At 45.0% G+C, this 26,344-nt stretch overlaps 1 protein-coding gene across 1 annotated transcript in view; it reads left to right on the forward strand.

Annotated features, from left to right (window-relative positions):
* The window catches only part of NOTCH2 (notch receptor 2), a 141,603-nt gene that overhangs the window by 109,771 nt on the left and 5,488 nt on the right, over positions 1 to 26,344 (forward strand). Inside the window, exons 19-30 of the mRNA XM_038413057.2 lie at positions 2,525 to 2,678; positions 3,756 to 3,940; positions 6,042 to 6,174; positions 13,145 to 13,390; positions 14,147 to 14,259; positions 15,230 to 15,759; positions 16,606 to 16,953; positions 17,223 to 17,365; positions 18,400 to 18,610; positions 23,169 to 23,265; positions 23,702 to 23,870; positions 25,931 to 26,223. Coding sequence (XP_038268985.1) covers positions 2,525 to 2,678; positions 3,756 to 3,940; positions 6,042 to 6,174; positions 13,145 to 13,390; positions 14,147 to 14,259; positions 15,230 to 15,759; positions 16,606 to 16,953; positions 17,223 to 17,365; positions 18,400 to 18,610; positions 23,169 to 23,265; positions 23,702 to 23,870; positions 25,931 to 26,223 — 2,622 coding nt within the window. The remainder of the gene's footprint in view (positions 1 to 2,524; positions 2,679 to 3,755; positions 3,941 to 6,041; positions 6,175 to 13,144; positions 13,391 to 14,146; positions 14,260 to 15,229; positions 15,760 to 16,605; positions 16,954 to 17,222; positions 17,366 to 18,399; positions 18,611 to 23,168; positions 23,266 to 23,701; positions 23,871 to 25,930; positions 26,224 to 26,344) is intronic.

Genomic DNA, 26,344 nt, shown 5'->3' on the forward strand with positions numbered 1-26,344 from the left:
CCCTGCTGTTGGTGATGGCTTATCTTAAGTGATCACTCTCCTTACAGTGTGTATGATAAACCCATTGTTTCATGTTCTCTGTGTGTGTGTATATAAATCTCTACTCTGTTTTTTCCACCAAATGCATCCGATGAAGTGAGCTGTAGCTCACGAAAGCTTATGCTCTAATAAATTTGTTAGTCTCTAAGGTGCCACAAGTACTCCTTTTCTTTTTGAGAATACAGACTAACACGGCTGCTACTCTGAAACCTGTGATGCTACTGTAATTGAAACATAGCCATGATGCTTTAGGTCTGTGTTCCAGCCTTGCAACAGTGAGCTTCAGCATTGGCTTCATTCAAGAGAAAGCTGATGAGCTCTGTCATTTATAGACAATCTGAGTGTGTCATAAAAACTGCCAGGCAAAGACTGCAACTTCATGAGAATTTTGCAACTTTCCTTTATGCTTACATGGCTTTGTAACACCATGAGCAATTTTTGGAACTTTATATTAGGTATACTGCTTGACACTTAACCTAGCAGGTTGGCTGCTAGATGCTGCCAATTAATAAAAAGCAAAACAAAACCCCAACAACAACTGATTAATGCAAGATATTTAGTCAGACATGAGAAATAACCCAATGATGGCTACAAGCACTCACACAGGAAAATACGGCAATACTGTTGTTTGTACATTAGAAAAAGAAAACACAACATGGTGTCCAATAATGCAGAGAAGTATGATAATAAAGCCTTTGCCATTTACAGAAGCCATGAAAATAAAATGTAAAAGATGAGAACTTCTCAGTCTGAACACCTGATGTATGAAGTCTCTGCACGCTACTTAAAACCTCACCAAGAAACCTAACATTAAAGATGGTCCCAAAATACTGTAAAGTTCAGTAGTTCCTCTGCTGCTATCATGTACCTTGTGATTGGTTGGAAAAATACTTAATGTTCCTGCTTCCTAATGTTACTGGGTAGACCTCTGAGGAAATTTCTGTTTCCACAATGAACACAAGGAGGAGTTTGATCATATCATAACATTCATTGTATATGACGAGGAACTCTAGACTCCCTGAATTTACTAACTCCATTGAAGAGTATAGTGGAGAAAAATGATTCTCCAAGGGGATAGAATGTCTACAGGCTGCAGACATTATAGTTTGTCTCTGTGGAAAATAGGCTTGATATAATTAACGAAGAGCTGGAACAGCAAGGACTAAATAAAATGAATGAGAAGCTATAGAAACCTGTATGTTAAGTAACCAATAACTCATTACGAGTGCAGAGGTCACAAATTAAGCCCAGAAAAGAAAGGGCTAAAACACAGATGAGGGGATATAATCCTGAGTTCATTCCTTCCTTTAATACTCGACAATCCAGATTTCTCTCCCAAATCTATCTGAGAAGAAGGCTGACATAATTCACATCTAGGTGCTGAGAAAGCAAATAAGCTGATAAAGGTGTATTGTCATCTCAGATTGTTGTTTGGAGTGGTGGTGTAGCCATGTTGGTCCCAGCAGAGCTCTGTGTAGCTCCAAAGCTTGTCTCTTTCACGAGTAGAAGTTGGTCCAATAAAAGATATTACCTCACCCACCTTGTCTCTATTGTTATCTCGGGACAGATATGGTGGAATGGTAAGCCTAATAAGTTGAGTGGGAACTCAGTTGTTTTGTGTCTTTCATACAGAATTGCAAATTCTTTCTTTTGAACAATGCATTCCTTGTTTATGTTTAAGAAATCAATAGGCCCAGTATGCTTTGATCCTTTTACCAAGAGTGTGGAATGGTGGTGAAATTTAAACTAAACTGCAGGAAAGCAGGAGAATTCGGAAAGAATGAGCTCTTGCAAAGTGGGGAATAAATAGACTGGGGAAGCTAATGAGGCAGGTGATGGAGACAAAGAGCATAAATGACTTTGACATCTCACTTCCCTCCTGGAAAAGGAGGAAACTGTGGGGCTGGGGATTCAGTGAAAAACGTGGATTCTGGGGTTGTTGACTTACTGAGGCTTCCTGTTAATGTGAAGGTGGGAGCCTGGGAAGAGGCAAAAATGATTCTCCAAGGGGTTATATGTGAGAAACATTGTAGCAAATCATCATTGAAATTAAATCTTCATGCTTCCATTGGTAATGTTACTTCTCTGTCTGCCTGCTCACTTTGCTGATGGTACGTATCGTCTTGGTTTTGTCAGGGAGGGTCCCAGGTGAGAGCTCAAAAGTGGGCAGCATGCTTCCTTTCTCAGTGCCTGGAGCATCCTGGACAAAGGAAGCATGTAGCTGAGATTAGAGTACCCTCTTGGGGCCAGGTATCTCTCAGGTTTCATTGAGAGGAAGACTCAGGCAGGTGACACTGTCCCAGTCTGGCATAGAGGGGTGAAGGTGAAAAACTGACATTGCATGCGTTGTTCGGATTCAGGGACTTAGAGACTGGTCCTATCGAGTTGGCTAGCTGGCTGGAGAATTTCCTTTACAGTGCCTTCTCCAACCTACTGCTTTGAATACTCTTTTTGATCTTCTCAATTGTTTGTTCTGTTTTTTCAGACACTCAAGGATCTGTGCAACAAATCTCCCTGTAAGAACAAAGGCACATGTGTCCAGAGGGGAACTCAGTCTCAATGCATCTGTCCATCTGGTTGGACTGGCGCCTATTGTGACGTGCCCAATGTCTCCTGTCAGGTGGCTGCTTCACAGAGGGGTAAGTAGTGCTCTTCTGTGCTTGTATCAAACAGTAGTTCTCAAAGTATTGTCTTTGCGGATCTCCCCTCCTGAGATGCATTTGGAATCTGGGATATGTTGACCCTTATGGGGCCACAGAGAAGCAGTATTAAGCTGTGGAAGGCTCTAGGTGAGGTTTTATAAGGAGATATGGCCCCCAGACACCCTCTGTCCCTTCCACCCATTGAAGCATTAAGTCCAAACTCCCTCTGATTCCTTCAGTTTGTTTATTGAACACTTTTTTCTTCTCCCTAGTTAGGGACTAGTTCTCAGGGAAAGCGACAACAGCTCACACAACCCTAAGTCTGTGTTCAGGGTTTCAGTAATCTCTGTTCCATAAGGGCTGCCCCTTCGAATGCTGTTGGGCTAATTTATTTTTGTGCCCTTTTGGTGAATCCCCAAAAGACCAAGTTGAAACCCTGCCCTCCTTGTAGGTGAAAGAGGTCTGTTACACATCTGATGCCTTAAATATATGGTTAAGTGATATTGGTCAGTAGATGCTTCATCTGCCTACAACTTTTGGGCCCATACTCCATTACCAAATTCAAATGATGCAGATAGAAAAAACCTGATGTAAATGGAATGTGTTGCAGAGTCTTCCTAGAAGAGTCTTCTTGGAACAAATCCAAGGCTGGGTCCAAGAATGTCTGGAAGAGGCATTCTCCATACAAGGGGTGAGAAGGGCTTCTCCAGCAGGTGATGAGGATGGGGTGGAAACCAGTCTTTGCAAACTTAGGTTTATGTACATTTTAGACGCAGAGACTCACCAAGTGGTAAATTATCTAGTGATATGAATAAAAGTATCCGAGCTGGCATTGTTAGTCATTGTCTGCCATGGGGCTAGTGGTAGTGTCCTGTGCAGAATCTGGGTGATTCTTTGTCAGGGTGAACAGTCTTGTTTTAAAGAATAGTTCCTGGGATAGAAGTTTTGTGTAGGTTGGGTCTAGCTGTAAGTATTCCCAGGTGAACTCGCAACTATAAGGGTATTTGGGAACTTTTTCTCTGAAATGTAGCTTTGAGATGGCTGCTTACTTAGCTTAATTAATTTTTATTCTAGGAGTCCCCGTAGACCAATTGTGTCAGCATTCCGGCATTTGCTTTAATGTGGGAAACAGTCATCGCTGCCAGTGCCGCATGGGCTACACTGGCAGCTACTGTGAAGAGCAGTTGGACGAATGCACCTCCAATCCATGCCAGAATGGTGCCACCTGCAGTGACTATCTCGGGGGATATCGGTGTGAGGTAAAGCTGGATGATACATAACGGACAAAAGGAAGATGCTTAGCTCTTACTCACCTCCATTTTCATTGTACAAATCTTCACTCACATCTTATCATTTTTACTGTGATCTGTTTCCCATAATGGTTACCAGGTCCTTTGCAAGTTTATCTGATCATTTTCCAAACAACATTGAGACCTGGGGCATGTCTACACTTGCCATTTAAAGTGGAAAAAGTCCCTTTTTTGCTCAAAAACCATGAGAGCATCTACACTTGCCAATGACTTTTTTGCAGTGAAACTCAGAAGTTTCACCACAAAAAGAAAACCACCTCCTTGAGAGGTGTACAGCTCTTACCGGTGATGCTTTTGCGGTGATGTGCAAGTGAAAACACATTCTTCCTGTTTGCACAGCTTTTAGCCTCCAGAAGATATCCCACAGTGCCTAGGTGACCACTCTGGCCAGCAGCTCTGCTGCTAGGTAAACAGACATCCACCCCTTCCCCTGTAAAGCCCCAGGAACTTTGAAATTCCCCTTCCTGTTTTCTTGGCTCACTTATCTGGCCAGGTGACAGTGCCTGCTTCAGAGAGCAAAGGATCCCCTGCCTGGAGCCATGCTGAGCTACTGAAGCTGATCAGTGTTTGGGGAGAGGAGACTGTACAGGGATCCAGCATGTCCCGCGATCACACCCCCACCCCCCTTCCCACAAGACCCATCTTCAAACTGGAGAGAGCTGAACTGCGGTTAGCTGCCCTAGAGTACAGCTGTCATCAGCAATGGAAGTGCTGCTAATGTAAATGCTCTCTGATGCCTGAGGAATTAAATGAGTACACAAACCAGTGCTTTACTTTCACTGGTTCCCTATCACCAATGAAACTTACAGTGCAAAAACTTTGCAAGTGTAGACATACCCTTACTCAAGTTGTGTTTGGTATGCACAAGACATACCCAAGACAATTACCTGAACTGTAAGCAATTAAAGAGCAGTGTGTGTCCTCTCATAGAGTAGAGGAAGGTGTTGGGCCCTTTCTCCTTCTAGGGGAGAGTAAGAGCCATGTTAATGACATTTTCCGATTATATTTAACGGGAAGAGTTCTACGTACCAGTTAATCAAAGTCCAAAGAGCTCTAAAGCTATTGCAAATGTGGTCAAATAGCAAAACAAGATTTGATATGGGGAAAAACACAGCTAATAAATCTGAAAATAAGTTGAAACTTGGATACTGGCAGGGAGGGAGACAGACAACACTTCAGAAGGACCTTCCGGCAGTATTCAGTATAAGGCGATATGGTAGCTAGTAACTAAAATGTTATGCCCCCAGGGGGATGGATTTCTTCACCTCTCCCATCCCTAACTTTTGTGATTACATGAAAAGAAACAAGAACATATTACAAAATTTCCTATACTCATCTTGCTAGGGAAGTGGGGTCCACTTGCTTCCCAGGTTGGGAAGTGCCTCCAAGTGCTCTCCCTGACCCCTATAGCTAATATACAGGGCTGTGTAGATTGATTCCAGAAGTGGTTATGTCCATCCCTCATTCCCAAGCCCTTGAGAATGGTGGTACATGCAGGATCTTGGAGGCACATTTCCTGAGGGGTTTGCATTTACATAACACTTAAAACACAAGTCAACTTCTACAGCAGCTGAATCTAATCAGGAGTTCCATGGGTGTCATGTGAGATTCTTGTATGCAATGTAGTTGTAGTGGTGTCAGACCCTGGATATTAGAGAGACAAGGTGTGGGAGGTAATATCTTTTATTGGAGCTGAAGAAGAGCTCTCAAAAGCTTGTCTCTCTCACCAGCGGAAGCTGGTCCAAGAAAAGATATCACTTCACCTACCTTGTCTCTCTCATGTACATTCTGTAAGCTGTCCACAGGAACAAGATCATTTGCCTTCAGACATTCAGTGGGGAGTTCAATAGTTTCTTGGTCACATTCTGTGCTTGGTTACCTCTGCTGTCCCACTGAAATCATTGATGTTGCACAGCAACAGATGAGGGCAGCATTTGGCCCACAGAGTATTTTGTCCTGTTTTAGCCTAGGGTATGTCAGTCTCAGAGTATGCTACTGTGTTCATTCTGGGTGAAGATTATTTACACTTGTTTGGTTTTTATACCGATAGTGTGCGCCAGGATACCAAGGAGTCAACTGTGAGTATGAAGTGGATGAGTGCCAGTTCCAGCCCTGCCAGAATGGAGGAACCTGTATTGATCTTGTCAATCATTTCATGTGCTCCTGTCCACCAGGAACTCGGGGTAGGAAACTCAGCAATTATGTAAAAGCTACAAGAGGCACTTTCTGTTCTGGTAGACTGGCTTTAATGCCATAGAGTCCCCAGGGCTTATCGTACTTCCTCGTGAAGAGGGCTGTCAAGTTAAGCACTCTGAGTGCCTGAGAGAGACACACATCTTCCCTGTTACCTTTAAAAAAAGGAACTGGATAAATTATAACATCAGGAATTATTTTAGCCAGGATGGTATTAGCTGTGTAAAAAGTGTGTTTAGTGCTTGCATAACTCCAGTGTCCTTTCTTCTTCAAGTTCTTAAGATTTCAGCCTCCACTTAACCTCAGTCGCGGAATCCTTTTGTGGGAAGGAAGTTTGAACAAAACTGGTCTAACTTGTTCCACCGCAGCCAGACTGATTTTGATTACCCCATAGTCATCTAACAGTTGGCAAGCTTGTATATTTCAGTGATGGTGATTCCATAACCTCCATTGATAGTGTGTTTGATATAACGTGTGCTCATTTTAATCTCCATTTTCCCTGCTGTACATTAATCTCCATTTCCCTGCTGTTGGTTTTGCCATAGGAGATATAGATAAAGGTGTTATAAAGTGCACATGGGATCAAATGTTTTCACTAGTCAGCAAATATTTATCTCCACTTAATCATTTTCCAAACTAAACATACCCAGATCATTCAGGGTTTATGCATAGATTTTGTTTCCCAAACCAGTTTTAAACTTTTTATCTTCCTCTGAATCTTCTTCAGTTTCTTTTCTGAAATGTGATGCCCTTACTGGAGCACAGTTCTCCAGGTAAGGCCAAATTTGTGCCAGGTAGAGCTGAATAGATGACTCAGACCTTAAACAGGATTATATAACTACATAAACCACTTGTTGTGTGTTATTAACCTCTATTCCAACTCAGATCACACACTAGTATGAGTGCCCAGCAAGGATCCCCAGTCTAGATAATCACTTATTCCTATGTGAAGCACTTTATATTTTTATTTAATTTCATTTATTGTTTTCAGACCATTACTCCAGTTCAAAGATCGTTTTGCATTTCAGTCCTATACACCTAAGTATTAGGCTATGTTGGCATAACTTGTGTTGCTCAGGGGTGTGAAAAACACACCCCCCCGTGACATAAGTTACACTGACATAAGCAATCGTATACATGGCACTGTGTCGGCGAAAGAGTTTCTGCTGCTCGTGGAGGTGGGTTTATTATGCTGATGGGAGGACTCTCTACCATCGGCAGAGAGCATCTTCATCAGATGTTGTCATAAACATACAGCTAAGGGTATCATAAAATCCCCCTTTACCTGTAAAGGGTTAAGAAGCTCGGGTAACCTGGTTGGAACCTGACCAAAAGGACCAATAAGGGGAGAAAATACTCTCAGATCTGTGGGGGAAGGTTTTTACTTTGTTCTCTTTGTTGGTTCTCTCTGGGTTAGCGAGGAATCAGGACAGGGAAAATACATCTCCCAAAGCCCTACTTGAACTAAGCATCTAGATTACAAAAATTGTAAGTAAAGCAAGGAAATGCATTAGTTTATCTTTTGTTTTAGCTTGTGAATTTTTCCTGTGCTAGAGGGAGGTTTATCCTTGGTTTTTGTAACTTTTAAGTTTTGCCTACAGGGAAATCCTCTGTTTTTTTAAATCTTATTACCCTGTAAAATTACCTTCCCTCCTGATTTTAGAGAGGTGCTTCTTTTGCTTTTTTTCTTTATTATAAAGTTCCGTTTTTTAAGAATCTGATTGGGTTTTTAGTGTCCTATAAATCCAAGGGTCTGGTTTGTACTCACCTTGTTTATTTTTCAAGCCTCCCCAAGAAAGGGGGTGCAGGCTTGGGAGGATATTTTGTAGGAATAGGAACTCCAAGTGGTCCTTTCCCTGATTCTTTGTCTAAATCACTTGGTGGTGGCAGCATACCTCAGTCCAAGGACAAACAGAGATTTGTGCCTTGGGAAAGTTTTTAACCTAAGCTGGTAGAAATAAGCTTGGGGGGAGTCTTTCATGCGGGTCCCCACATCTGTACCCTAGAGTTCAGAGCGAGGAGGGAACCTTGACAGATGTGCTACAGCGGTGCAGCTGTATGGGTACATATCTGCCTGTCTAGATACTTAGAGAGACAAGGTGGGGGAGATAATATCTTTGATTGGACCAACTTCTGTTAGAGAAAGAGAGATGCTTTCGAGCTACACAGAGCTCTTCTTCAGGTCTGGGAAAGGTACTCAGGCCATGTCTACATGAGCACTTAAGTCAGCAAAATTTTTGTCACTTGGGGGTGTGAAAAAGCACCACCCTGAGTGACATAAGTTACACCGACATAAGCATTCATGTGCACAGCACTATGTTGGTGGGAGAGCATCTCCCTACTTCCTTATACTGAAGTAATTCTGTAGTGCAGACCTGCCCTTAATCGTCAGAAGCTCAGCTTTCATTCAGAGTTGCTGGTACAACGTATGTATAGATGCCAGCTGTTTTCAAGCCTTGCTTTTTGGACATGGTGTATCTGAGTTCATACACATTCTCTTGGAGTTCTTTAACTTGCAGATGCTGCTGAGTGGCTAATCCTGAAGAAAATGTCCAAAGGAAAATGAGTTCTGAATTCAAAGGAATGAAGAAACTGATAAAAGAGCATCCTAGAGGCAGAAAATTTAACTGAGCCACTAGGTAGACAAGTTCTGTGTAAATTAGACCCCAAAGAGCTGTCTTATCTCTAAATAAAAAAATAGTGTTTGAGATCCTTGATGAAGAACAAGGAGCAATGCTCTCAAGTTGCAGTGCAGGAGGTCTAGGTTGGATATTAGAAAACACTATTTTACTAGGAGGGTGGTGAAGCACTGGAATGGGTTACCTAGGGAGGCGGTGGAATCTCCATCCTTAGAGGTTTTTAAGGCCTGGCTTGACAGAGCCTTGGCTGGGATGATTTAGTTGGTTTTGGTCCTGCTTTGAGCTGGGGATTGGACTAGATGACCTCCTGAGGTCTCTTCCAACCCTAATATTCTATGATTCTATGAAGATAGCTATTGCCATGCACATATTGGGAGCGGCCAAACAAAAGGAGCTGGCAACTTCTGGCATTGTCTGTTCAACTGGCAAGAATATTTTCCAGTTGTTCACTTATTCATAACCCAGTGTATCTTGACCATTCGCAAACTGCTCATATGTTTTTTGGAGATCAAAATCTGCTGAGTTTCCAATGCATCCATACTTATAAGGTCTAAACTAAGAACGTACATTGGGATAGCAACATCTTTCAGGGGTGTGAAAATTTTTTAAGTGTATAGGGGTGCCCTGTTCGCTGCAGCAACTTGTAAAATAAGACATGTCTCTATTTCATTCGCTGAGTCAGGCTCATAAAGCTAAAATGACCACACCACTTTTTGGGCACTCACACAGGAAAGATTTATCAAGGATGTCCACAACCCTCCTATACCCCCTTTTGCAAAGAGCGTTGGCTAGTCTCAGAGAGAACAACCCCGCTTACTTTGATTGCTTTTTGTGAGATGTCAGACCAGTCAGTAGCTCATAAGTGTGGGAGAAAGGGACAAGAAGGATAGAGGCACACAACCCTAGACCCAGGTTGGCTGCTCACCGGGCGATGCCCTGCAAAGACAGCCCCCTTAGTGAGGAACTTTTACAGATCCACTGAGGTGTGGTCCACCAGGTTTGCGTTAGAGACAGCCCCAATCACAAGCTTGTGGGCTTCGCAGGGCGCTCTGGGCATCTTCTGGCAACCCTCATTCACACACACACACACACACACACACACACACACACACACACACCTATTTATACATTTATTCATACCATGGTGCATTAATTTCCTATACCTGAGGAGTCACCACAACCCCTTACCTGAGAGGTCTCCACAACACCTGTAATTAAGGATCATTACAACCCCCTAATCTTTCCAGTCAGACTGAACACGTGTGTTCTAACCTGAGGGGTCACCACAACCCCTCTAAGGACGTTACCACAACGCCCTTGCCTGGGAGGTCACCACAACCCCACAACCCAATATAGGTCTGACCTAAGCCACATATTGGCTTACCCTGGGGCAACAACACATTTTCCAGCCCCGCGTACACATATTACTGATCTTACATGGGGCACCCAATTTCCTAACACCACTTTGCATCTGATTCTGTTTCAAAATCAAAAGGTTTGCATGGTGTGAGCCCAAAAAGGGACAGATGGCTCCACAGCCAGTCCTCCTTCAACACCCCAGTAGAGATTGCAAAAGATCTCTTCCCTTTGAGTTGGCACCGAGGGGTTCGAAGGGGAATGGTCTGCAGCAGCTGCCTCTGTCTCAGCCGGGCATTACCATCTGAATCACGGCACCATAATTGTTGGAGAAAATAAATCTTTACTCTTAGGTTGGAATGCAACAAACTCAGAGACAGCTTTATTCAAGCAATTGCAAGGGAAGAAATACAGCTGACAGAGAGCATCTCTGCCTCAGTTTCTCCAAAATACAAGCAATAAGCCACAAGTATTTATACAGTTTAGAGGCATGCATTAATTGAAAACATCTGCACTTTATTTATGTTATGTCCTGCCCATTCCAGTATTTTTTTTTTTAAACATTGCTATTTCAAGGTTAGGTCACACTGACTTTGCGCTGGTTTTTTTCACCCGCTTCAGACACAAATCCTGCTTTTCCAAGTCTTGCATTATAAAACTTCAAAAGTTAGCTTAACTGTGCTTTGTCTTAACATAACTACAGGCCTACAGTCAAATCCTTTTAACCCTTGTTTCCACAGTAGTGTCTACATTGAAGTGCTACAGCTGCTACATTATAGGGTTTTAAGTGTAAGCATACCCTAAGAAAACAATGAGTGACATAACAAGGTCATAATATGGCTCTTGTGACTTTTTCCTTTGCAACTGTATTTTTTTCAAATAGTTATCTTTGTCACGAATACGTTAGCAAATTAACAACATTGGCCAAAACAATTTACATTACACTCTTGATCGCTGCATTTGTAATTATTATATAGTGGTTTTACCACTAATTGAAATAAAATATTGTAATATAAGTTTTGGCAGATATTCAACTTATGCTTATTAGAAGAGTCTGAAACCAAAAGAAAACTAAAATGTATATGTGCACACAAAACCCAATATTTAAATTAGATATCACATGTAACAATATAGCTTAGTTTTATCCATATATGTATTATATGGACATATTATGCTGTCTTCCTACTGACCATCTTATCACCCCCCTTCTGATGCCTTCTGTCACTCCCCCCATATTTTTCTGTGGCACAGTCTGCCTCCATACTTTCGTAGATAATCAGAATTTATAAAATTGAAGCTTTACTTTACCTACAAATGCCACCATTCATATCTTGGAAGTTTACTTTGGTATGTTTGCCTAGAAATCATTCAATTTAAATGTTATAGCACCCTCTCTGGAAGCATTAAACCAATAATTCGATTGCAAATGAAGGTTCAGTGCAGCAGTGCACTCTGGCTTCTTTGTGCTGTTCTGATAAGTCAGATTTGCAGCTGTTTTTTGTTATCTGACCAATACACTGCAGCTACTTTTCACTGCTCCAGTGGGGCTCAAATCAGCTGCTGTAACTGATTCTATCCCCAAAAGTTAAATGGAAAAAAATGTAAGGTTGCTACTACTGAACGCATTAAAGATTACATGGTAGAATTCTCTCTCTTTTTTTTTTTTTTTTAAAGTCTTCATATATTAAACTTCCCTAAAGGAAATTCTTAAACAAAATCACATTATAGTAGAGTTAAGGTTTAACAACATACTACTTCCGTTCTGTCTTCTTCTTTGTCACCTGTTTTTCAAAACATAGCTTTCAATACAAGCTTGCATATGAGAGCAGACATTTCTTGCCCCGTTAACTTCTTCCCTGCTGAAGGATATGCAGCATTAACTACATTGCTGAAGTGCTAGGGAGGAAAGAATTATTGTGGATTCTGTTGGTTTGTGTTCCTATCACAGTTTCTTTCACCTAGGCCCTTTGGCTTCCTTCATCACCACTGTTCGTTCTCTCATCCTTTCATGCCTCTTGCAACAGGTACTAATACATCATGTCAAACCAGCTTTTTGCTAGGGTCACAAGTTTAATGGATAAAAGTGGGGCATGCACGCTAGTTATATGAGTAAAATGGTCCATGTTGGAAGGAATAGCCAAATTCTCAACTAAAAACTGGGATGCTGGCTGGCCTTTGGGTCTTATAGTGGATGACAAATGAGTCAGTAATATCAGGGTGTTACAAAACAGCAAGTATTCTAGTGAGTTACATAAATTGGAGTATTCTGTGTAAAGCATGAGGAAAATATGGTTCAACTGGATTAGTTATGGGTTGGTTCTTCAGCTGAATCCTATATCTTCTTATCTGAGGCAGAACCACTAATGGATTTAGGACACTTTCCCTACAGTATCTGACCCTCAGATAGAATAGGTTAAACAGAACAAGCTGCTGAGGGGAACTTGTGGAACTATCATTCCTAGCAATGCCCAAGGCTTGTCCTAGATGCCCAGCAGTGGTGCCCTGCCAGTCGTGAGCCTGTATTCTATCCACAGACACTTCTGTCAACTTGTTCCATTGCTGATGATTTGAAGTATGTTGATCCAAACTCTCATCATCAGGTTTCAGGGTTACCACCAAACTAAATTAATATTGGCAGTTTTTAGCCTTTCAAGTGACAAATCAGAACTGTCTGGCAGTGTTCAGCAAACAATCGCTCTGAAAGATAATTCCTCAACCTTAGGACTAAAACAAATTTTCTAAAAAATATATATACCCTAAATTAAATGAAAGCCACTGAGACCTGGCTCGATCTGACCCACACGTTCATTGGGGATGATCTGAGGCTGAAGTAAATGCATTGGGCAGGGATCCTAACCGAGGTGAGCCTGGTAATAAATGGAAGGTCGACTTTGGTAACTTAATTAACTATAAGAAATGAGGCCATGACGCCTGAGGGTTTGGTTTCTCTCACTTGTTTTAACAGGCCATCTTTGTGAGGAGAACATTGATGACTGTGCTTCAGATCTGGGAGGACCCCATTGCTTTAATGGAGGACAGTGCATTGACCAAATTGGGGGCTACAGCTGCCACTGTCTCCCAGGCTTTGCAGGCGAGCGCTGCGAGGGGGATATTAATGAGTGCCTTTCCAACCCTTGTAGCCCTCATGGTAGCCTAGACTGCATTCAGCTGGTCAATGATTATACATGCGTATGTCGCAGTGCCTTCACTGGTGAGTATCTGGAAATGCTATCCCAGGTTCCCATTGATCAAAACATTATCCTTATTGTCCTGCCCTTCTCTAGGAGTTGATAGATTATCCAGTCCATTTCCGTGACAATCCATGATTGTTCACCCCACAAACTTCTGCTGTTTTAACCAGTCTGGTTTTAAGATCTTAGAGCAATGGGACTTCCATAAATACCGCTGGAGAGAATTTCACAGCCTGATACACTTCACTGCCAGGAAGTTCTTTCCTGGTATTCATCTTTCCTGATATTCATCTCATCTATCCTAATCTCATATTCCTAGTTTTTCCCAATTCATTACCCTAAATCCTTTCCCTCATTAGTGTTTACAGTTATCTGAAGGGTGCACAACTCTCATTTCTACTTCTCTGCACACTGCCATCTTAAACAAGCCATACATATTTAACTTTCTCCATAAATCGCTCCATCCAAATCCATGATCAAATTTTTTGCCCTTTTCTTAACTGCTGCCAATTCTTTGATACCATTTTGGTGATATGGCCAGAATTGAATGTGGAACACAAGCTACATTGTACCGCTAGGTACTGTCCAGAGGGCGTTCTGCAGCTCCACCCCAGGTGCCACGGTTCAGGGACAGTTAGAATCACAGAGTGAATGAGGCTTGTGGATTGCTGGAGGATCTATTGTCAGTGTCTCTTTTTGAAAAATAAAGGGAGGGTTGAGCAGCCATTTGATTTTAACTGTGTGTGCTCTTCTTCCCTTGTGTGTCTGCTTCTCAGGTCATCGCTGTGAGACCGTAACAGATGTGTGTCCCCAGCAGCCTTGTCAGAATGGCGGTACTTGTGCTGTTGCCAGTCACGTGCCTGATGGGTTCATCTGCCAGTGTCCTCCAGTAAGTGACATGCCTTTACACGGCATGTTTTAGCCCAGACATCCCCACATTTTCTGGCTTTATTGTACAGTAAGTCCTGGTGGCAGCAGGTAGTGAGCCCTGTTGTTAGCGTCCGCTCATGAGCAGTGCAAAGATCCTCAAAGCACCCATCAAGCTGCTTATTCTTTGAATATCGCGAGCACTGATCCCTTCGGTAGGGGAAGTGTGCACCCTCTGAACTTTGTGGGAAGCTGTGTCCATTGGAGCTACACTAGCATCCATGTGTCTCCCAGCTGAGCATAGGAGTGCAGCCCCACCCACCAGTCAGTTCCTTCTGGATGCCACAGGTGGTAAGCTGAGATTTGCCATTCCCAACCCTAGCAGTACCCTTCTGAGAAAGCTTAGCCAACTTCTCTGTCCTAAAGATAGTTTTAGATATTTAGTGTTAGGTTTTTTGCTGCTCCGTTGAGTACTTGTTTACACAGAACTTCACTGAGCCCTTTTCATGAATAAAAAACAAAAGAAAATGTGTTCCAGCTTGTCAAACCCAGGTACACACGCAACTCCATTCAGTGATCAATCCTGGGAAATGTCAGCCCCAAAGGTGTGAAAATTCTTGACAGTTATCATCTTGTGAGAAAATGAGATTATGATGGAGATTGTCTTGCAACCTTAACTATAGCACATGCACTTCAAGGGTGCACTATGGACTCGTAAGGCAAGGCCAGATAGATAAGCTTCTTGGTGTAGGGACCAGTTCCTTGGTGGGCTTTCTGCTCAAAGTCCTGGAGGTTCCAGGAACCAGTGTGTCTGTGGTTAGATCTAGGAAAGCTCCACAAGTTCCTGGGATAGGGATACAGGAGTTGACATGGGGGTTGGGTCTTTGACATAGATAAATTCATGTTTGTGCACCCTTGTGCATGATATAACCAAAATCTCTTCACCAGCCCTAAGAACATTAATCATTCTGATCTCCCCACTTTTCTCATAGGGTTATTCTGGGTTTAAATGTGAATTTGGCAGCCACAGTGCCTGTGGGCAAGTAAAATGCAAGAAAGGGGAGCAATGCATTCAGACATCCATTGGGCCCCGATGTTACTGCCCAAAGCTCTCAGCTGGCACAGCGTGCCAGACTGGTACAGGCTGTGCCAGTGCACCATGCCAGAATGGTGGAAGCTGCCATCCCAGGACTCAGCCACCTTACTACTACTGCCAGTGTCCTGATCAGTCTGAAGGCAGCCAATGTGAACACTCAGTGCACCCCAGCCAACAGCCGCTGGGCTGTCTGGGCCAACACTGTGCAGAAAGAGCAAAAGATGGCTACTGTGACGAGGATTGTAACACGCACGCCTGCCAGTGGGATGGAGGTGACTGTTCCCTGACAGTGGAGGATCCCTGGGCCAACTGCTCTTCCTCGCTGAACTGCTGGCAGCATTTCAATGGCCAGTGCGACGAGCTCTGTAACACACCCGAGTGCCTTTTCGACAACTTCAAGTGTCAGCAGAATAGCAAGCTATGCAAGTAAGGCCTGCTCCTGACTGCTGGGATCTCTGTAACTAACACAAAGCTCTCGCTAGTGCTTCTAACAGCTTGAATGCTTGGCCTGTGCTGCCTCTCCCCCCGCAGCCCTGGGACGGGCGCGTGTTCTCTGCACCCTCGCTAGGCCCCGCGCAGCAAGGAACTGTCCCTCTCTCATCTGTTTTTCAGCTTTCTTTGGAAATAACTTTTGGAAGATGTGTGTTTACGGGAAAAGTTACATAGTCTGCTCAGTGACACAGCATGCTAAGCAGCTTACTGAACATATTGCAAAGTCTGCACCTCTCTCCTACTTCCCAAAGAAACTCAAACTAGAGCAAACCTCTCCAACCAGAACAGAGTGTTTCCTTGAGGTCCTGGGGAAAATGAACTTATAGGTGTCTTTTCATGTTCTGAATCCTACCCCATACGAACTTGGCACAGGAGTGAGACCCACAGCTGAACTCCCGGGCTGCTCCTTTCTAATCACTAGCAGGCAGCAGGTGCTGCAGCTTCGCCATGGTAACCAGTTGCTTGATCCCAGTGCTGGGTGCAGGACCGTTTACTGGACTGAGCAATTCTCTCCCTTTAACGAAACCAGATGACCTACAGGTAATACGTCTCCTCCACCCACTCAGACCCAGAGTTGGGGCCAGCTTCAAAGCAGTACCCCAGAGGTGAAATACCTCACCCTATATGCCGCAGCCCCTCCAGTCTCCTCCTCAACCTGAACCCAGACTGGAGCTGATTAGCTAGTGGGGAAAGGTTTGTATCCTGTTCTGCAGGCCCCAGACTAGAGGTACAATGAAACACTGGTGTGCTGCTGTTTGTAACCCCATGCCCCTCTCTTAGGTATGATAAGTACTGTGCAGATCACTATGCAGACGGGCGCTGTGACCAGGGCTGTAACAGTGAGGAGTGTGGATGGGATGGCCTGGACTGCGCAGGTGACAAAGCTGAGAAACTGGCAGAAGGGACCCTTATTATTGTGGTATTGATGCCCCCCGATGAGCTGCTCAGTGATGCCCGCAGTTTCCTGCGGACTTTAGGATCCCTTCTTCATACCAACCTGAGAATAAAACTCGACTCACAGGGAAACCCCATGGTGTACCCGTACTATGGGGAGAAGTTGGCATCACGGAGTCGGCGATCACTCTCGGGCACTCGCAAGCCCAGAGAACTTGAACAGGAGGTCATTGGGTGAGTGAATTCCTTTGTGCATCACTAGTGAGACTGTATTGATAGGTACTGTGGGTGTGAGGTGTGTTCAAATGTATGCAGTATTTGTAGCCTAAAATACGTCTGTTCTGCCACAGGAGGAGTATAAAACTATGGAGATTGCTAAATACAATGCTAGGCTGGAAGAATTAATCTGGGAGACTAAATTTTAATTTAGGGATGCACCATTTAGAAGGACCAATTCTCTCTTTCTTTGCTTATTCCTCTGTACTTGAATTCTGTTCCTGCAGCACGAAGGTGTTCCTGGAAATTGACAACCGCCAATGTATTGAAGATTCAGACCAGTGCTTTAAGAGCACAGAAGCCGCTGCAGCTCTCTTAGCAGCTCAGGCCATCAAAGGCATGCTGCCCTACCCCTTTGTGTCTGTCCAAAGTAAGTAACGTTGGAAGAGATGGGGGATATGTCTGGCTCATGAAAGAAGTAAATGCTTGATTTAATGTATGAAATGGCATGTTTTAATTGATTAGCACTTCAACACCTGCCTGCACCTTACTGTTCAAATACAGCTTCTTGAATCCTGCGAAAAACCTAGTCATATTGCGGGCTAATTTACTGACCCCCCTACAGTATTACAGGTATGTGTGGCCATTATGTGCATGTGTGGTACGCTTCATGTAATGAATTTTTTTACATTTTATAGTGTGGAGTTGTAAAATGCATATATATGGAAGTGATAAGTTGCAGAGCCATGTGAGAGATTTGTCACACACCTTTGACCATCACATCTGCTAGAACTCATTCAAACATTCCAACCCCCCGAGTTGATATTTAAATAGGCGCCTTTAATTCAGCCTGCCAGAAATTTCCTCTTCTCCAATACAGAATTTCCCTAGATTCCACCAGAACCTGAGCCCTAGTTACAAGATTCAGCACTTGACCAGAAACAACTTCTTTATACCTAGTAGTGTTGTGACTTTAAAATCTGATCTCTCAAACTTGATTTGGGAATGGATATCTTGAGCCAGATGAGCAAAGAACAGGATCTTTTTAAAAAGAACAGGATCTTCGTCAAAACAACTGAGTGCATCATTGAAGATCTTGTTCATGAAGCCATGTGCAGCTTGTTCAGGAACTCCACGAAGTGTTACACTTCTTCAAAATTTGCTTTCTGCAGCCCTACAACCTTTTAAAACGCACTCTGAAAAATATGTAACAAGGGCTAGACGATAGAATGAAAGTGCTGTGTTCATTGTACAGTTATACTGGCTTGTCAGAACTTACTGTGCATAGCCAGAGTCTGAACTTCCTAAGACCTTGGCGTCCCTTGTTCTAAACCCACCGTGAAGTAGAGAAAAATCACTGCCTTCATGAAGAAGGAAACCCTATGTACAAAAAGAGCAAAGGAGGATTGAAGGCTGTTGTCCAAAAAAGCACTTACCTTGCTGTATTTTAATTGGGATTTTTAGGTGAACCGTGGCTACCAAAGAAAACCCAGTTGCTTTACCTACTTGCTGTGGCAGCTGTGATCATCCTTTTCATCCTGTTGTTGGGTGTGCTTGTGGCAAAGAGAAAGCGTAAGCATGGCTCCCTCTGGCTTCCGGAGGGCTTTGTTCTACGCCGGGACCCCAGTAACCACAAGCGCAGAGAGCCAGTTGGGGAAGATGCAGTTGGACTGAAGTAAGTCTGTACTGGGTCATTGAATGCCTTTATGCTAATGCGTGCTAGGTTTTTGGGAGCCAACCAAACCACCATGTAGTGCATAAATCCCTAATTAAAGGTACTTAAAACTTTGGGGGGTGGGGTGAATTTACACGTCAGTCTAAAATTTCTCATGCTTTTTCTCTGTTCAGATGTTCAGGTGAGATGATCTTTCATTTGATAACTCATATAATGTCACAGATGGAAGTCCCAGCCCATGTATAAATTTAAAACTAGATTGCATAAAGCACCAGAAAACCCATTGTAGGTAACAGTTTTGCACTACCCTCTAGGGGATAAACTAGATGTTACCTATCAGGATTGGTGTCTGACTCTGAATTTTAAATCATGAACGGTGATTGTGCAGAATAACGAAATGTCTGAAAATCGCATGCTCTTTATTCACTTTGCTTGACTTTCCACTCAATCAATCAAGTGCAGAGCTCTGGATTAACCTATCATCACTGGCTCATTGAAATAAGTGAAAACAATGGGCCATATTAATCCATGATGAAACTCTGTAGAAGTCAAAAGTCAATAAATGATCCAGTGTGTGTGTTTTATTGAAGAATTAAAGATGCTGAAAACATGTCTCTCTAACTTACTGATACATACCAGCAGTTTGGCTTTGGTCCCCCTCTAGTGGCTAGAAGGGTTTACTGTCTCCAAGCTAATGGACCAGTCCTATAGCTAATGCCGTACAGGCAAGTGCTTTTACAGCCAGAGGTCTGGGTTCAGTCCTGGCAGATAACCCAGTCAGGGGACTTTGCTGCATTTACACATTTATTTCAGTGTGGGGCCATGTAAACAGGTCCAAATTCAGAAATGTGCAAATGAGCGCATGTCTACTGAATATCTGGAGTGCCCACCTCATGCTCCTGCGTGAACACATAACGTGCCCATTTACTGAAGCTGCACCTTTTCAGAAAGCAAGGACTTCGGTGCCAGAAGTTCTCTCAATAGAATGTTGGGGTTGAGAATTTACAAGTAAAAGCTAACGAAGTTCAGAGCTGTGGTTATCAAGGCAGCTGTCACTAGGCTCTCTTGTGTCCACTACTGCAGCAGCCACATAGCATGTTTCAGTTAAGATTGCCAAAGAGTTCACTTCACAATCTGTCAGTTCAAATTACACCGTCCCTTTGGTCACTCCCCTGGCATGCCTAGCCATCTCTGCAGGCCAATCTCCTTAGTACAGGAGCAATGGCTGCCTTGCATTAGCTGGTGTGCTAGGTAGGAAAAGGCTCCTCGCTCACTGGCACTTGCTATAGAGATTGTTCTTGACTCTGCTACTTGTGTTGGGGAATGCTGATTCCTTATGGAGGTCTAGGGGTGTTTGCCAGCATTCCAAATCTGTTTGCTTGTGGTTTCCCAGGCAAGGGGGAACACTAACACTGGGAAGTTCTTTGACCCCCGAGACAGAGAAATGTAGCCATTGGACATGTTTGAAAGAAAGGCTTATCCCTCAGTGTCCAAAACTGTGTGCTCTCCGTTATCAGGCCAGATAAAACACTTGGCTCTGGTCAAAAGTTGCCTCTAAGGCCCAGCGCAACTGCGGCTATGACACAGGCATTTTCAGGGCTAAAAGCCAGGAGATGTCCAACCATTCCCTCAGGACTGTATTTGATATCTGATGTTGCTGCCAGGTCTCTGGCTATAACAGCCCACTTGAAATGTTCCTGAATTCTGGTCTTTGTGGCCAGGCAAGGGTTAGGAACTTGCCTTTGAAGGCACAGACCTCTTCACATCCAAGAACATTGAAGTCTTGTAAAAACTGAAAGCTACAAAGTCCAAGGACAGGACTCTGGGCTTCATTCAGCCTGTTTCAGGCAATGTTTGTTTTGATACTTTGGGGCCAGTCACAGTAAACCTATAGGAGTTGGCTACCATCAGTGGACACTCCTTGGAGAAAATAAAGACCTTCCCCGGCTGCTGGTGGGGAGCACTTTGGCAACAAACTTGAGGGTGCACTGATGGACCCAGAGCCAGTACTGCAATACCCAGATCCTTTTCCTTTCTCTTCTACTCCAGCTTTGGAGACCAGTTGTCCTAGCTGACAAACGGGGTGCCATTTCTTTGGGTTTTGGAGTTTATCACACTGGAGTACTCATGCAGTATGAAGCCAGGCCAGTATCCAACCCTCCTTCCTTTTCTAGGGCTCCCTCATATGGGGAATTTTTGCAAGAGGCAGACGTGGCTCTGATGGAAATAGGAGCCGCAGAACTGATGCCAGAGCTTTACAGAGGGACAGGATTTTATTCCTGGGGTTTTCTCATCAACAAAAAAATCATAGCCTAGCACCTATTGTGGCCTTCTCCAAATGGAATGAATAACTGAGGAAAGTCTCATTCTGCGTGGCTTCTCTGTGCACCATAATCCCTGCTTACAAGCCCCATGTGGGTTTTAGGACCTCGGCCTTAAAAGTGCTTGCTTTTGCCTCCCAATATGGAAGAAACATGGCACGTTCTTGGTGGGCAAGAAATGAACAATGCAAGATCCTTCCCTGCACACTGGGTATTGACACGGTGTGTGGAAGCGATTGCAATTCATCTCTTGCAGGAGTATCCATATCTGGGCAAATGGTTCATAAGAGCTCAGTCTAACAGCAGGGTAGTTCACACTGCTGCAGGAGACCTGCACCACCGTCAGTTCTGAAGTTAAATCTGCATTCATCCCATTTTACATCCTACCCCTCATAAGGGCCACTCTGGATTCCACCAGGTCTCCAGCCTGCTTGCTGCAGGACAATTTCTAAGATCTCATCCCTGGCTAGATGGCAAAAAGCCTTTACCAGTCTCAGGTTCAATGGAAGTCTGTTATGCAAGGCTATGGATGCCACCTTTTGTAAGGGTGATTAAATCAGATGTAAAGAGTGTTTAAAGTTTATCTAGAAGAGTATTTCCCATTTAGCAGGTCAGGCTTCCTCTGTCCTAATCATGTTATTCTCCGTACCACCAGGTCCATGGTCATCCCTGCCACATCCATCTGGGCAGTCTCTGACACAGTCTGGCTCCCAGGTACCCCTTTTCAATCCACCTTCTCCTAAGGGGGTAATATCTTCTTACACAGCCCTCCTCATGGCATCAACAAGAAGCCCTTTGCTTCCTTTTGGCCGTGGGCCTCCCATGTTCCTTCCCTTACTTAGCCGCTTCCCCAGGGCCAGTCTTGACGCCACAGCTGAGGTCCAGACACTCCCTTCGCAGGTGCTACTGTTGCTCACAGGCCCAACACACCCATCCCTTCCCTGTTCTCCCCACAGGTGGGGCTCTCCTGGGTTCTACTTCCTCCTGTTCTCTGGGTGAGGTTTCAGTCCCCCATCCCTGTAGGGGCACTCTGCCTTCCAGTGTACTTGTTGCCCACAGGCATAGCATCCTCCCAGCCTCCTGTTCCAGGTGCCTTGCATCCCCTCTTGCTCCGTGCAGTTTCTATGGACTCCCCTTCGCAGCAACTTGAATGGGTTCAGCTGCTGCTCTGCTAATTGGGTCATAGGTCTGCAGGTACTCTTGTGCCTCCCATTTTCTCTGTTGGGTTTCAAGTACCTGGAGCAGTACCTTGCTGCTTGTTGGCCCCTTTTCGCAGGGGCATGGACTTTGAAGTCCAGTCTGGGAGGGTATATAAGCCCTCAGCAAAACATGCTTCCACATATTGTGTCTCCATTGTCTCTCTACCTCCACTGTCTCTCAGATAGTCTCTGCAATCTCTGTGATGGGCAATTGTCCCCGCAGCCTCTATCCTTCCCTTATATCAGGGCTGACCATCTGCCCTCATTCTCCACCACATGTGACAGGGTGCGACTCACCAGTCTGACACCGCCTGCTGGCCGTCCCAGGGATCAGCACTGCTAGCCAGTGTGCCCTCTTTCTGTGGTGCCTCATCCACTGTCACTTCTGCTCCTGGACCCATGTTGCTCCAACGACCACAGAGTCCTCTACAGGACACAGCCCTGCGGTTGTGCCACACACTGTGCTCCCCCTTCTGGGGGACAGTACCACAGTTTGACTGTCCAGCCACTTCCTCAGTGGTGAGTGGGGGAGAGACTCGCTACTCCAATTCCCCACCCAGGGACCCTGTAGATGGCAGTCGCATGCTGCATCCCTTCCAACCTCTTAGTCTACTTCCCTGAGGCACTTCCCTGCAGCCCAGCACTATCTTCGTCCTTACCTCAGGGCCTCAGCAGGCTAGCAATCAGCCAGGAGCTTGCTCTCACTCCCCTTATCTTGTCCAAGGTGCTAGCTTTTTTTTCCTCCTGCAATGCAGCCAGTCTTCCCTCCTTGAGCTCCAGGAGCAACTGAACTTGCTTTCTGCCCTGCAGCTCTTCTTATATGGGCCTGTCCGGCCCTGATTGGCTGCTTTCTGCACAGCCCCTCTCCTATTGGCTGCTTTCCACGCAGCCTCCCTCGAGCTCCATTAACCCCTTACCAGCCAGTTTGGGGCAGATGCCCCATCACACATACACACAACTAGTCAAATTTAGAGTGTTAGTGATCCTGCTCTCACTTTGTCAGTCTGCAATGTGACACGTGTTCTCCCATTTATTTAGGAATCTGTCAGTTCAAGCTACAGAGGGTAATTTGACTGACTGCAGTCCCAGCGAGCACTGGACCGGCAATGGAGGACCTCTGCCTAAGAGAGCAAAGGTAAGAGGTGCTAGGCATTGAACACTGCCTTCTAACCACTGAGACTCTTCTTGTTCTACCTGGGATAAGCTTTGGTACTTCTGTAACATGCCCCTCCCCCAAAATACCCCCTTAATCCTGAACATCTAAAAACCTTCTAAAAGTTAACACTGTCCAAACAGCAAATCTTAAATTCAGGGTAACTGCTCCAGTGCAGAACAGGAACAAAATCACTTCATGCCAGAACCCCTTCCTGTACAGACCTCCAAACTCTAAAAGAGAAGCTCTGCCAATGGTAATCTCTTTGTAAATCCAGGTCAGTTCTTGCACAGTGGGAACTTCAACTTCAAGAATGCCACGCTGTGTAAATGGAGACGCTTGTTTTAAAAACCAGTTTTGAAAATGTCTGCTGCTATTTGACTAGGTTTTGAAATGAACTTTTATTTTCCCTGTGCAGGCTGAAGACCAAGCTTTGCTGTCAGACGGAGAGGAGCAGATAGATCAGCGCCAGTGGACACAGCAACACCTAGAGGCAGCTGACATCTGTGGGACCCCATCTCTAGCCCTTACACCACCGCAGGAGGATCAGGAAGTGGATGGGCTGGATGTCAATGTCAGAGGGCCAGGTCAGTCTGGGGTGAACTGTAGCACTATGAAAAGATAACTCTCCCTGGGGCTTCTGCCAGCTTCTCCCAACATTAGAACAACCACACCTAAAACAGTGAGAACTTGTAGTCCTCATGCAGGGTAAAGATGCAGAATATGCAGAGACACCAGCAAAATTACACAAAGTTTGACCAAGAGCTAAGGCTAGAGAGAGAGACCTACCATGCAGTCTAGAAAAAAGATTCTGGGAAGACAAACTCGTGGTCTGCATTGCTTGGAATATAGCGTGAAATAAAGGAAGGGAATTCACAGTATCAGAAAATGGTAGGCAAGGAACAATACATAAAGACAGTCTAGGAAGTCCAATAAGGCACTAAAACTCCCAGAGGCGGTGGTCAAGGTACCATTGCAGCAGAGATGAAGGATGAATTGCTATACTGGAAATAATCAAGAGTGGTGGTGCTGGAACCCTTTAACAGTGGGGGTCCTAAAAGCCCGCCCCCTTGCCCCTGTTGACGTGCCCTCCCCAGCTGGGGCTGGGAGCAGTGCTGTGTCTCCAGGAGGTGGGGGACCCGGACAGGGGTAAGGGGGCAAAGGCTGGGGGTGGGCACAGGGCCAGGAGCAGAGCCCTGGGCATGGGGCCTGCAGCCAGGGCCCTGCATGTGGGGCCAGTAGCAGAGCCCCAGCTGTGGGGTCAGCGGCCAGGACCCCGGGAGCAGAGCCCCAGGAGCTATGTGCACGGGCACAGGGCCAGTGGCCAGGGAGCGGGGCCAGCACCCCAAGAGCAGAGCCCTGGGAGTGGGACCCCAGGCACAGGACCAGCAGCCGGGAAGCAGGGCTGGCAGCCAGGACCCAAGCCCTGGGCTGGAGAATGGAGGCCTGGGTGTGAGGCCACTGGCCCCGCGTAACACCTGGGAGTGCTGTAGCATCCCCTGCACCCCTAGTTCCTGTGCCTATGACCAAGAGATCTTCTAGTCTGGTAGCAGTGTTACTGCACTGATCTGTGCCAGCAGTTGCTGAGAGGCAGTTAAGCAGGGTTATACTCCACAAGAGCATATAGTCTGCGTAGAAGGTGGGGGGAGGATTTCCTTCTGACATTAGAGCATAAGTTTATACCATTAATCTGCACAAACAAGAAGACATCTACTTAACAAGCAGCCTTGGTCAGCTGTGTGTATATGACATTCTGCTGTCTCCTAGGGACAGAGGAATAATATTACAGCTGATACTGTAGTGCTCTTATATTCTCCTATATGTCCTCACCTTGAGTACCGAGATCAGTTTTGGTCACCAGAACTCAGACAACCCTTGTGACTTTCATCTTTTCTGTTACTGGCAGTCTCCTAACTAGAGCATCAAGTGATCACCTAAGTCTAGGAAGAAACTTTCCCCTTATGCTCCAGTATTTCCCGGTTGACTAGATGCATTGGGAGTGTTCTGCTGGCCTTTGAAGTGGTTAGTTGAAGCTCTCTCATCAGCTTGCATGGCCCTGTGTGATCTGTTCTATGCTGAAGTGATTCCTGGGAGCAAGAGAATTGGCTCTGACTTTTATCCTGGCTACTACAGCACTAAAGATCATTTTCATTTGTATACTGTAATATCTGCGGCATGTTCTGGGATGTTCTTACTCAGGGCCTGGTCCAGTTTTCTCATCCAAATGTATGGAAATCTTTCCATCAATTTTAATGATTATTGGATCCCCCTTCTTTTATTGCTGTTGTAACATCATCATATTTGCTTTCTGACCCATGTGGTAGCTACTAAGTGGGAAACGATTATGAGCAGGAAAGTTTCCTTCGTGAGCATGGGGCCTAGACAATCAGATTCTGCAGTCTCTAAGCTTTCATTTGAACTAAGTTCCTAGCCCTGTGGTTGAGAAGAAAGCCTTCCAAATGTGAAGAGCATAACACAGCGCGAACAGGTAAAATGGAGCTGCATGCGCCGACGTGGAAGGAAGGGATTGTCACTGGCCCAGTGCAAGTGCACAAAAGGAGAGGATATATGGTGCTAGGAACAGGCACAATCTGCTTTCCTTTGCTGTTATGCAGGTGTTACCATTCAAACTTCTCTTCTGTTGCAGATGGGTGCACTCCACTCATGTTGGCATCTCTCCGTGTGGGCAGCTCCGACGAAGATGAAGAAATGGAAGATTCTTCAGCAAATATAATAACAGACTTGATTTATCAAGGTGCCAACCTGCAGGCCCAAACTGACCGTACAGGGGAGATGGCACTGCACTTAGCAGCCCGCTATTCAAGAGCAGATGCAGCAAAACGCTTACTAGATGCTGGTGCTGATGCTAATGCACGAGACAACATGGGCCGGTCTCCCCTTCATGCAGCTGTGGCAGCTGATGCACAGGGTGTCTTCCAGGTAAACCATTTAAGGAATCCCTTTTAGGACACTAGCTGAGATAGTGGTGTTAGGCAACTTCAATGCATGGCACATCTGCCTGCCCACCCAGAGGGATGCATCTGGGCATGTACTGTGTCCT

Source organism: Dermochelys coriacea, chromosome 8 (assembly GCF_009764565.3).
Source record: "Dermochelys coriacea isolate rDerCor1 chromosome 8, rDerCor1.pri.v4, whole genome shotgun sequence".
NCBI lineage: Eukaryota > Metazoa > Chordata > Testudines > Dermochelyidae > Dermochelys > Dermochelys coriacea.